The sequence below is a fragment of the Chanodichthys erythropterus genome, chromosome 3 (assembly GCF_024489055.1).
Source record: "Chanodichthys erythropterus isolate Z2021 chromosome 3, ASM2448905v1, whole genome shotgun sequence".
NCBI lineage: Eukaryota > Metazoa > Chordata > Actinopteri > Cypriniformes > Xenocyprididae > Chanodichthys > Chanodichthys erythropterus.
In genome coordinates this window covers 3,354,519-3,368,079 of record NC_090223.1, presented here as the reverse complement: position 1 = coordinate 3,368,079, position 13,561 = coordinate 3,354,519, and the positions used below count along the sequence as shown (strand labels likewise).

The 13,561-nt window shown below is 38.8% G+C and overlaps 1 protein-coding gene and 1 pseudogene across 12 annotated transcripts in view; both read left to right on the top strand.

Annotated features, from left to right (window-relative positions):
- Nucleotides 1-13,561, top strand: part of LOC137015311 (zinc finger protein 729-like) — a 343,783-nt pseudogene that overhangs the window by 253,406 nt on the left and 76,816 nt on the right.
- The window catches only part of LOC137015327 (uncharacterized), a 65,763-nt gene that overhangs the window by 44,391 nt on the left and 7,811 nt on the right, over nt 1-13,561 (top strand). For 7 of the 12 annotated variants that reach the window (XR_010893946.1, XR_010893948.1, XR_010893944.1 and 4 more), the window contains 7 exons: nt 4,825-4,959; nt 5,508-5,591; nt 7,734-7,832; nt 7,975-8,055; nt 8,730-8,825; nt 10,429-10,527; nt 11,597-11,716. Coding sequence is in view for 3 of the 12 variants with exons in the window: in XM_067380249.1 (XP_067236350.1) it covers nt 4,825-4,959; nt 5,508-5,591; nt 7,734-7,832; nt 7,975-8,055; nt 8,730-8,825; nt 10,429-10,527; nt 11,369-11,403 (629 nt within the window). In the remaining 9 variants the exon portion in view is untranslated. The other 5 variants (XM_067380229.1, XM_067380237.1, XR_010893942.1 and 2 more) reach the window with 4 other exon arrangements.

Here is a 13,561-nt window from a genome sequence, read left to right as displayed (position 1 = left end):
AAGCGGATGGGCTACAACAGCAGAAGACCCCACCGGGTACCACTCATCTCCACTACAAATAGGAAAAAGAGGCTACAATTTGCACGAGCTCACCAAAATTGGACAGTTGAAGACTGGAAAAATGTTGCCTGGTCTGATGAGTCTCGATTTCTGTTGAGACATTCAGATGGTAGAGTCAGAATTTGGCGTAAACAGAATGAGAACATGGATCCATCATGCCTTGTTACCACTGTGCAGGCTGCTGGTGGTGGTGTAATGGTGTGGGGGATGTTTTCTTGGCACACTTTAGGCCCCTTAGTGCCAATTGGGCATCGTTTAAATGCCACGGCCTACCTGAGCATTGTTTCTGACCATGTCCATCCCTTTATGACCACCATGTACCCATCCTCTGATGGCTACTTCCTGCAGGATAATGCACCATGTCACAAAGCTCGAATCATTTCAAATTGGTTTCTTGAACATGACAATGAGTTCACTGAACTAAAATGGCCCCCACAGTCACCAGATCTCAACCCAATAGAGCATCTTTGGGATGTGGTGGAACGGGAGCTTCGTGCCCTGGATGTGCATCCCACAAATCTGCATCAACTGCAAAATGCTATCCTATCAATATGGGCCAACATTTCTAAAGAATGCTTTCAGCACCTTGTTGAATCAATGCCACGTAGAATTAAGGCAGTTCTGAAGGCGAAAGGGGGTCAAACACAGTATTAGTATGGTGTTCCTAATAATCCTTTAGGTGAGTGTATATATATATATATATATATATATCACAATATTTTAAATGATAAAGAGAAAAAAATAAAAGTGATGAAAGAAAATTAAATCAAAGTGACAATGAATGTCACGGTCCATTAAAGGATGTGAACTGAAATAATAGCAGTAAATCAGCAGGTAAAGTCATTAGTTTATCAAGTCTTTAGCTCTCTCTCACAGACACACTCAGCACTTTTATCATTATTTTCTCCTCAGGATTGAGCACACACTCTTATTGAAACATTTTCAGAGGTGTTAGATCACCTCAAGCCATTGATTCACTGATTCACGGTCTGGAAAACCTAAAATAATAACCTGAATTGTGATTTCCAGGTCATGAAAAATCATGGAAATAAATAACATAATAGTGAAATATGGAATAGTTTTGCTCCGCTGTAAAATATTTTATCAGCATGTTTCAGTCTGTGTTGTTTTCCAGGTATAGCCTGTATGTATAGTTGAGGTTATACATTTACATTCCCTGTGCAGAATCTGAAAAATATTATCTGTTTTATGTATGAGGGATAATAAATTGCATGTTGATTTTATTTAGTACTGTCCTGAATAAGATATTTCACACAACAGTGTTTATTTATAATCCATAAATCAAAGTTACAGCTGCATTTACACAAATGAAGCATTTCAAAAGTTATAAAAGTTATAAATCTTAATACTGTGTGTGGTTACCTGATGATCCACCACTGTTTTTTTTTTTTTTTTTTGTGATGGTTGTTCATGAGTCCTTCAGGTCCTGCAGATTCTTAATTTTTCCAGAATCTTTTGCATATATGAACCCTTTCCAGCAGTGACTGTATGATTTTGAGGTCCGTCTGAGAATAACTAAGTGACTCAAACACAACTATTAAAAAAGGTTCAAACATTCACTGATGCTCCAAAAGGGTGATTAAGAGTCCAGGGGTGTAAACTTTTAAACAGGATGATTGGGGTAATTTGATCTTATTTTGTCATCTGGAAAACATATAAATGTCTTCTGAAGGACAGTAGTAAAGGAAAAAAAAAAAGATAGGTAAACAAAACAAGAAGCATATCTATTATATGAACATATCCATTATTTGAACTCTTGAACTGGGTCTTCTGTGTACATTCAGTTATTATTTTGTCTTGTTAAATATATGAGAAATCTGTTATGTGAAATAGCTTCTTTTAAAATAGCAGTACTAAATAAAAACAAAATGCAATTTTTATGATCCCTTTTATTTTTAAAAATATTAATTATTTAGAAGATTCTGCAATTCAATCAAAAACCGGTGAATCATGAATCAAATCAAGTCTGATTAACCACTGTAAGATAATGCTGATGATTTTGCTTTCATATCTTTGTGAGAAATATGATGTGCTTGAGCTAGAATAAGCCAGTCGTTGAGATGGTTGAGGATGTGAACACCCTGTTCTCTCATGGGAATAAGGGCTCCCTCCACGACTTTCGTGAAGTTGTGGGGAGACAGGGCCATCCAGAAGGGCAGGACCTTGTACTGATATGCTCGACCCTCGAACGCAAAGCGCAGAAATGGCCTGTGTTGATGGAGAATCAAGACATGAAATTTCCTTCAGATCGATCGCTGCAAACCAATTTTGGGGACGGATGCACTCGAAGATGTATTTCTGCGTGAGCATTTTGAACGGTAGCTTGTGAAGGCTCCGAATCAAAATTCGCCGGTCTGTGACACGAGGGAATTAAGGAACCTGACTTTGTCGGTATCCCTTATGTCAGTCAGACACAGCCAGAGATGGCGTTCCTGGAACACCACAGTGGACATCGCATGACCCACTGACCCTGCCGTAACCTTTGTCACACGAAGAAGGTCTGTTGTGGCACAAAGTTCATGGAGAACTTGTGGATCATGACCACCCTCGTGCAGGTCCTTCAGTGCCTTGGCCTGATAGACCTGCAACAACAGCATAGCTTGCAAGGCAGAAGTGGCTTCCCCGCAGGCTGGATAAGTCTTGCCTATTTCGGTGGGGCATGGGAGCAACAGATAAGATCGGTCAAATCCGCTTTGTATATAGTTATAGGAGTTCAGCCGGTCTCTGAAGAAGTACTCTGTACTGTCTTGCTGGAAATCAAGGCAGTATTGAACACACAACCGCTGGGATATACCTTACCCAACATAGCAGATCTGGATACAATCACTCCAAACATCCTCTTGATGGTGGATGGTGCTCTACCCCAGGTGGTTTTCAACAAGAGTGAAGACATGAGCAGGAGAAGATGGAGGACCACTGTCAGGTTTTGGCAGACCACTTCTGATCTAGATTTATAAAGTATTACCTGACAACCTTACAGCACTGACAGAAGTAGCATGCCACCGCAGTGGATCTTGCAGTCGACTCTGTTGTTCTGATGATGGACCCGCAGCTTCCTAGGGCTATATATGGCTACTGGCCAGTCAGCAGAGTGACTAAGGTATGTCAGAGCGCTGATGGTTGTGTAAGGTCAGCAGATGTCTGGATCAAGGACAAAGTCGACACCAGACTAGTTGCCCATCTCATCAGCTATCCCAGAATCAGATGGGGAAATGGATTCCGTTGTAGTGCCTACAGAAGAGGCTGAGCAGCCTTTCTCAGGAGCAAATTGCATGCAATTTGGGGGTGGCTGTGTGAAAGTCTCATTAATGTTACTGATTTATGACATGGATGCATAAGAGCGCTTATGCATCCATGATCGGGGGGACTTTTTTTTTTTTTTTTGATGGAACGCAGCGCATTCGGTGGAGTGCTTCACAGTGCTGTGTGCATGCAATTCAGTCTTGCATCAGCCGCCACCTGTCTCCAGCAGGAACGAGCCGTAAGATTCCATGACAGACAGCAGTTATATGATCATCTTTATGTTCCTTTGAGTGTTGTGTGTTGTGTGTTGTGTGCGTCCAGACAGAAAGTGAGTATTGTAAATTTCATAATATTACTCATGCTGAGTTGATTGCTTTTAACTAAATAGAGATGTTAAAAGAGTGATGATACAAAATGGACACTAGTTTGAAGTATAGCAGTGTTTTAGTTCACATCTAGTATAAAGTGTAATAATGTAAGCTGTTTATAATGATTCATAATACCCTGTTTGTTGTAAAAAATGCAACATTGCGTTTATGTTTGTGTTACAACCACACCTGTCGCGGACTCCATTTCCCATGTTCCTCCCTGTTCCTCACCTGAACTCACTTCCCTCATCAGCTTTCCCGCTCTCCCTGGATTCCCTGCACCTGTCCATCATCATCAGCACTCTCTTTAATTTGGACTCACTCCTTGTCCGTTTTTGATGTTATGTTTAGTATTGTTTGGTGACTGTGCACTGTTCTGTTCCTTGGTGAAATAAAGAGCCATTCCTAGAAGTATGATTCTGCCTCATCCCTGTTGCAGCCACGATTGTAACGGTTTGGGGAAACCCAGTAGCTTAGTAATGCCATTTATGTTGTTGGTATGAATGTGAGTATATGGATGTTGTGAATAAGAAGCACTGTTTGTTAGAACATATATTTATTTTGTTTGTCGCAGACCACACACATGAGTATATGCTGACACACTACTAAGGATATAAAGCATAAGATGATACCACTCTGCACCAGTATTCATGCTCATCTCCTATATGTGATCAGAGAACACTGTTTAATACAACACACTCCCCCTCTGCATATGCTTGTACAAATAAACCTGTTAAACTGGATTCCTTCTCCAACTTTGGTGTTCTAACCCAGTGGTTCCCAAACCTGTCCTGGAGGACCCCCAGCCCTGCACATTTTGTATGTCACCCTTAGCTGACACACCTACTTCATGTCTTGCAGTCTCTACTAATGAGCTCATGAGTTGAATCAGGTGTGATAGATGAGGGAGACATATAAAAGGTGCAGGGCTGGGGGTCCTCCAGGACAGGTTTGGGAACCACTGTTCTAACCGACACACCCGGACCAACTCCACCTCGTTAGTGACAACTAGCACCTTACAGTCCTTAGCCCCTCAGCTACAGTACTTATTGTTTATCATGGTATTAATTCAAAATCAGATCAAACACTTGGATGGATTAATTGTTTTTTTGTTTTGTTTTTTCTTATACAGCATTGGGTAGATTAATTGGGAGGATAAGTGAACGGATCATTACTATATTCATGGCTCTGGCTAGAATAAGCTTTAATGTTCTGCCTTCACTAAAAATCATCCTCCTGTTCTTCGCCTTTGGATCTGGTAGAGGAGGTGAGTTTACATTTATGAACTATTTACATTAATTTATGAGTAATAGTGCAAGAAAACATTATTCAACTGTATTAAAATCAGATCAAGAAAACTCTCTGGAAACTTTCCAGTTGTGTTCAAGATGTATCTGAGATGTTACTACTTCATTCATATACACTCATTAAAAAATATCCATCTGATTAATTACAGTTTATATGAGGGTGGAGTAAGAAAAAAAGATGGTGTTTTATAAAACACCTTTTAAATATGAGGCTGTGATTGAATCACATCTGTGCTAACATCTGCTGCACATGAGATGTTGCCCATATATAGCCTATATTATTCAGCTGTGCTCCTCATTCTCCTTATTTATCCTCAAGTTTTAAAATGCTGAAAAATAAAACCATTTTCATCTTACAAGCAGAAGTGAATGTGACATACTGTAAATATGATGAGTGATGGATATAATAAACCGATGTCTTTCATTAGTAAAATGAGAGTGATTCATCTGTGAATGTGTCTGTCAGTGAATCTCAGTATTGGATAATCATCTAATGTTCTGTTTTCAGGATTCATCATTATTGCAGTTGTACCAGTGTTTCTCATTGTGACAAGATACAATTGGGATGAAACATGTGCTGGACAAATGGGCTGTAAGTGTTTGATGAATTATGATCTGATCCATGATATAAACATGACTCATGACATCATGAGATCAATATTTTGGTCATGCCATTATGAATGTCTGGGGCCGTATTCACAAAACATTTTATCTTACCACTAAGAGTTCTCCTAAATATCAGTAAAAGTTCTTAGCTAAGAGTTTTCTCTTAAAACCTATTCACAAAGCTGCTGAGACAAACTTTTACTAAGGAACAGACTGAAGTCTTAAGCTAAGAGTAAGGGCGGGGTTGACCTCATTGCTATGGAGTAAACACACAGTGATTGGCTGATGGGGGAGGAGTCAGTGATTTAATCATAGAAATATTGTAGAATGAGGTGTCATGTTTCCATATTAAAATAAAGGTTTTAAAATACAAATGTTCCCACTTTATATTAAGTGGCCTTAACTACTATGTACTTACATCAAAAAATAAGTACAATGTACTTATTGGGTTCATATTGAATTGCAAAACACTTTTGCTGCTATTGAGGTGGATACGGGTAAGGTTAGGGAAAGCTTTGGTGGTATGGTTAGGTTTAAAGGTAGAGGTAAGGGTTAAGGGATGGGTCAACAGTGTAATTATAAATGTAATTACAGAAATTAATTACAGATGTAATTACATGCTGGTGTTTTTAAAATATAAGTACAATGTAAAAACATGTATGTACACAATAAGTGCATTGTATCAAATGATTAATTGATATGTAAGTACATAGTAGTTAAGGCCACTTAATATAAAGTGGGACCCAAATGTTGCCCTATTTAAATAAAGATTTATTTAATAAAAATGCTGCCATATTCAAATAAAGGTTTTAAATGCTAAGTGTCACTAATTAAACTAATATATACAGTTAATTGTGGACCGCCTCTTGGATGTCTGCATCTCAAGAGAATGCAAAATGCAAGCAACAAATTATGTTTTATAAACAAAGTTTGGGAGGAACACATTCACATTCGGTCTACCTAATCAGCTAGAGAGGAGGAATATATACACAGATGAGAGCTGACTCGCCTATAGTTACTTTGACAGTTTTCTGCATCCCTCTGCCAACCCGCTCCTCACTCTCGGCTGGGGATATGGAGAGAACTCTGGGCTAAATTCCAAGCTCAGAGCCCTCTATACCCTTGGACAGCACACCAAATATGCTTATTTGTATTTTTTTTTTTTTTTTTTACTCTATTCAATTATTTGTAAGTGTGAACTCATGAAAACCTGCCACATGTTATAGGACAATATTTATTTATTTGTTAAAGATTTATTTTTGGCATCTCATCATAGATTCAAATCAATAAATCAAAATGTATTGCATTTATGAAGAAAAAGTTGAGCACCCAAGGCTCTATCGCTATTGCCTCAATGGTGTTCAGTGTCTTTGGGTGGATTAGGACTGTTTGTGATTTGGTCTTAGTGTGTCATGAATCTTGTCAGTTCCGGACTACACTTCCCAGCATCCTCCTCATGCTCATTAATGTCACATGCACTCACTCCACCAATCACCTATTGCCACATACAGCTAAGCACATTCTCTGGACTATTTAAGACTCACTCACACAACACCTGATTGTGAAGTCTTGATTCACCCTGTGACAATTCTGAGCATTATTATCCTGTCTGCCTGTTTGTTACCATTCCTGTCTGTTACCCGTTTTTGACCCGTTGCTGCCTGCCTTTGACCCTTGCCTGGTATTCTGTTCTGTGAGTGATATCTGCCTGCCCTGATCTACTGCCTGTACCCTGACCACGATTCTGCCTGTCCCTTGCTGTTCCTGTCTACTCCTGTTTGACCCTGCCTGTACGACCACGCTCACTTTTAATAAAAGCTTTGCAATTGGATCCCTACCTGAGTCCTGCCTCGTTACATAGTGACTCAGGATTATTTATTTTTTAAAAGTTTCTCCTAAATCGGCTACTTAGGAGCTACTTTTGTTTTGTGAATACGGCCCCTGATCTTTACAGATTTTGAGTGAGAGTAGAAATGCTTCCAGTGATTTCATAATAATCTGTGTTCAGATGTTCTGAGCATTTCTGAGATGATTTTATATTATGTTTAATGTATGGTCTTGATTCCTTCAGTGTCAAACACAGAAATGCTCTTCTTTTTAAACTAATATTGTTAAACATGTTTTTCAGGTTCACCTCCGGTCATGAGATCAGTGTGGTTAATGTTCATGTTAATGGTCAATGCTGTATTGGTCTATTTCTACATCACCACTCTGGAAAATGAAAAGGGTACGATAATCTAAAATTATATATCTGATACATATTTCTAATATATTTTACATTTCTGCTAAAATGTACTTAAGCTAAATGTCTGTCAGCTATTTAACCCTACAGAAACTGTTACCATGATGATGTGTTTGTTCATGTTCAGATCGTGTCGGATGGATCTGTATGATTGTGTTTCTTCAGTCACTCTGGACAGTGATAAACTTCACAGGCTCATTTAAACACAGTACAGTTTATTCTCTTCACTTCTGTTCTTCTCTTCTGAAGAGAGATTGAGTCTCTACACTGTAAAATTATCATAAAGCTTGTAAAGTTATACAGTAAAAACCTGTTAACAGTAAGTTCCTTTACTATATACAGTGAAAAACTGTTTCTTTTTTGTCTCAGTTATTTACATTAGGCCCTCATGTTACATCTTGTGTTGTTCATGTTAACTGCATTATTTAAATGTGTGTCATCATGATGGTGTTCAGTGTTTGTGTGAATGACAAGCAGCTTCTATATTAATATTTATTCATCAGCTTGTGGAGAAGCTGATTGTCATAAACATTGAACTTTCTCGTCACCTCCTGTGTTTTATGGTATTTTAGTTCTGGTATATTAACATTATACCAGTTAAGTTTAGGTTAAATCCATAAATCCTGAAACGCTGCAGCTGTATTTTTATGGTGAAGTTCAGACAAACTCAGCTGCTGTTTTTATTTTACTGTAATATTTCACTGTGAATGAATGATGAAAAACATTATTATTCTACAGAATATTTTTGTATAATTTATTAATTATTATTAGTTTCAAACTCCAGACAGACTAAGAATCAGATTTAGAAAGAAAATCTGTAGTGGTTGTTAAATGGCTTCATCTGATCTAATGGTGATGATATTGTATTATTTGATCTTCCAGATTTTCTCCGTCTTGTTCCTGTGTATGTGTTTGGATCAGTCTGTGTTGTTGTGCTGAACTCTGTTGCTCTGATGACTGAACTGATACTGAAAACAGGTGAACGAACACTTCAACATCAGTAATATATCTGCATATAAACCATGAACTCTGTGATGAATACATATTATAAACTACAGCATTTTAATCTGAACTGAGTGAGTGGTAAAATCTCACTGTGAGGCAGAATTGTCATTGTCATTAAGGATGTAGCACTATCTGATCATTTCTGATATATTGATCTCTCCTAATGTTGAAGCTAGATCTATCTCGGTCAAAAAGCGATGCTTAAATGAGAATACTAGCGTACTGTTTATGAAGGCGATATCTTTAACACCAAGCATATCTGTTGATTTTTTCCTTGATTCTTTTACCTCAAAAGTACAGAATGTTATTGATAACATTGCTCCTGTGAAAGTCAGGAAGAAGAGTGGCAGACAAAAAGCACCGTGGAGAAACTCAACAGCAGTGCAAAATATGAAAAGACAATGCAGAAAAGCTGAGCGCATGTGGCGAAAGACAAAACTTGAAATCCACTATAACATCTATAAAGATATTCTTCATGCTTTCAATGTGGAATTAGGCAAAGCTAGACAGACCTTCTTCTCAAATATTATAAACAGAAACTTAAACAACACCCGCACTCTTTTTGCTACTGTAGAGAGACTAACAAACCCCCCAAGTCAGATTCCCAGTGAAATGCTCTCAGACAGCAAATGCTGTGAGTTTGCTTCCTTCTTCTCTGAGAAAATTAATAATATCAGAAAGGCGATCAGCACATCCTTGAGCTGCACTGGGTTAAAACAGATCAGATCACAACCTCAGAAAGCAGCTATTATGTCTGTTTTCGAAGCAATTGATGGTAAAATTTTGGAAGAAACAGTACAGCACCGTAAAACATCAACCTGTGCCCTTGACACACTTCCCACATCTTTTTTCAAAAGTGTGTTTAACTGTTTAGAAGCAGATCTCCTAGAAGTGGTAAACGCCTCACTTCTCTCTGGGACTTTTCCAAAATCCCTGAAAACTGCAGTTGTCAAGCCCCTCCTGAAAAAGAAAAATCTGGATAACACCATATTGAGCAACTACAGACCAATCTCAAATCTTCCTTTCATAGGCAAGATCATTGAAAAAGTTGTTTTCAATCAGCTGAACAAGTTCTTAAGCTTGAATGGATACTTTGACAACTTTCAATCTGGTTTCCGACCGCATCACAGCACAGAGACAGCACTCATAAAGATAATAAATGATATTCGCCTTAACACAGATTCAGGTAAATTGTCAGTGCTGGTTCTACTCGACCTCAGTGCTGCGTTTGACACTGTCGATCACAACATACTTCTTGACAGGCTCGAAAACTGGGTTGGGCTTTCTGGGATGGTCCTTAAATGGTTCAGGTCATACTTAGAAGGGAGAGGTTATTATGTGAGTATCGGTGACCATAAGTCTGAGTGGACATCCATGACATGCGGAGTCCCTCAAGGTTAAATACTTGCACCCCTCCTGTTCAACCTATATATGCTGCCACTGAGCCAAATAATGAGAAAGAACCATGCGCTTAACAAATTTACTTCATCACATATATTAATTTGGAGCAGTCATAAGCCTTATAATCAGCTGTTCATGTTGTAAATAAAATCCTGTTGTTTCTTTTCATCCTCAGTTAATGGTGAAGGTGCAGTTGGAGATCTGAGGACCGTCATCTTTTCCTCTGAATTCATCTTCACTTTATTTCTGATGGTTTTACTGGTATTTGAACCCTGTGAGTATAACCTGAACTTAAAGACAATTAAATGAATTACATTCACTTGTTGAATTACATTGAATTACATTCAGCTGTTTTGACACTGAATTACATTCAGCTGTTTTGATGCCTCTCATATTTGTTTATAAAGACTGTGATCTTTAGTCTGATTCACTGACAGCTGCTCACAGTAGAAAAAGTTTTTACTTTATATCTTCACAAGAAATTAATTTAATCATTCAGTATTCCCAGGTATTCCTCAATGAACTTGTTTTTGATAATCACAAATCTTTATTTTCGTTTTTACTTTCTTACTTTTTTATTAAAAATAAACTTTTTTGTATCACTACCTTTCTAATGCACAACATGGGTCTAAATTGACATTCCCTATGCATTCCCTATGCTATTTCAATCATGGCTGATTCTTTGCTGAATCTTTGGAAGAAATGTATTTTTATCATTTATTATTCTAGATATTCATTAAATATCTTGTTTTTGATTTCCACAAATCATAATTATTCCTTTCTTGTTTTAAAAACAAACACATTTCTACATCAATTTTACACACATGGGTCAAAAATGACCCATATAGAAACATTTTGATATTTGCACATTTTTGCAAGTGAGAACATCTCTGGCACCCTTCTGTCTCTGGAGACAATGGAGTATTTGCGCCCAAGTCAGTCTGTTGTGGAATTGCAGTGCCTGCTGTGGCTGAACAGTCCAATACGAGAACAGCAGAGTCTGTTGCAGTTGCTACAGGTGAAGCCTGTACTGCTTCTGCGAGGACTGACTCTGCTCTCTGCCATGTACTTTGCCTCTTCTTCTCCCGCTGTTACTCTCTCTTTCCCTCGCTCAGTTTTATGCTGGTCCTTACGGCAAGCTGCCAGCTGACACGGTTTGCAGTGGAAGCTTCCAAGTGTGCGGGATTCAGGCTTCCAGCTTTCAAGTCACACTTGCAGACGTCTTTATACCGGAGCGCTGGTCTGCCTGTTGGTCTAGTGCCAGAGGCAAGCTCACTAGTGATCGACCGATGTATCTGTTTACCGATATTTTTCCCGATATTTAAGCATTTTTCCATAATCAGGTATCGGTTTTGTAATATCGGATTCGCCGATTTACGGCGCCATCTTGTGGCCGTTTTGAGATTTCCGCCATTGCAGCCCGGGCGTCTGAGGAGATCAGTCAACAACAACTCAGTGCACAGGTAAAGTATATGTTCTACTTGGTTTGCTTTAATTAATCAACTTTATTTAACATAACAGACATGCACAAATGAGATCTGAGACATTAATTCCTGATATAGTTAATTTATGCAGCTTGTTTCTAAACAATTGAGACGAACTCATTGAGTCACGTAGTGTAATTCGTCATGTCCTGCCCCAATAAAGACGTAACTTTACATGAATTAAATAAAACAGACATGAATGAGTGCATGTTGAAAATAAAAGCGTTGAATTTAATTCTCTATCTGTTGTATTTGCTCACCATTAGTCTAGAAGAAAAAGTTCGTTCATATTGCTTAGCAACTGACGGATGATCAGGAGATCATGAAACTTTTGACAAGATTATCTTGTTTAAACACCCTAGATTATATTATCATTTACTACATAACAATTATTTCGCTAATACACATATAAATATAGCCTACCGCTTTGTGGAAATTAATTATTTATTATCTCCATGCGCGATTGCGGTTGATTAAGTTATAGTCAAACAGCACTTTGTCAGTTGGCATTTCATGATTTAACGTTAGATTAAATTTAGATCATAAAATGCCAACTGACAAGTGCTGTTTAACTTTATATAGTCTTGGAAAAAAAAGTTCGTTCATATTGCTCAGCACCTGAATGGGTTGTTGATCAGGAAGCCTCAAGCTGACTGCATGAAATTTTTGACAAGATTAAACACCCTAGATTATATAATCATTTGATTTACTACATAACCATTATTTAGTTAATACAAATCTAAATGAATGCAGCTCTGTGGAAATTATTTATTATCTCCACACGCGATATAAATATCGGTTCTGCATATCGGTTATCAGGTACATAAACATGCAAATAATCGGTATCGGTTATAAAAAAATCAATATCTGTCGATCACTAAAGCTCACCATACATGATGTCCTTAGGAATCCAACTATCTTGCATTAGGCAGACATGGCCGAGCCAACATAGGCATCTTTGTGAAAGGAGTGCGCGCATGCTGAATGTTTTTGCCTGAGCCAGCACTTCAGTGCTTGGGACACGGTCCTGCCAAGTGATGCCCAGGATACTACTCAGGCAGCGCAGATGGAAAGAGTTAAGTCTGCGTTCTTGCCAGGTATACAGTATCCACGTCTCACTGCTGTCTCACTGCCACAGGCGGGCCATTGCTGTTGATGCCTTGCCGATTCTGGTGTTCATTCCGTTGTGGAGCCAAGATATGTAAAGTCCTCCACTACCTCAAGGGTGTAATCACTGATGGAGATGCAGGGAATGCTGCTGACATCCTGGCTCATGACGTTTGTTTTCTTCAGGTTGATGGTCAACCCAAACTCATCAGAGCGCGAGCGAAGCTGCTGATGAGACGCTGTAGTGTGTCCTTGGTATGGGCAGTCAGGGCCGTGTCATTAGCAAACAGCATCTCCCTAATCAAGACGTGCAAGGTTGAAAAAGTTGCCATCGCTCCTAGTGTGGATGAAGACACCATCTTCTAAATGACTGAAGTAATGGCACAGCAGCAGGGAGAAGAAGATGCCGAAGAGTGTTGGGGCGAGGACACAGCCTTGCTTCACACCGCTTCGGATCGGGAAAGGTTCTGAAGATGAGCCATCGTACTAGCCTGACGTGGTCATACTCAATTCTAGTCAGAATATGAGTCTGATACTGCTCCATTGGGCTTTGATTATGGGGGCGTATTTCAACCGATCCAGGAAAGACCTCAATTGGATAGACCTACAACCAATCAGAGCTACAGAGTAAGTGACGTATGTTGAGCGACGCATAGTTGTCAACAGAACTCTTCTTAGCGACCATCGGGGCCAGCTGATAAATCAAACTTTTGCCGA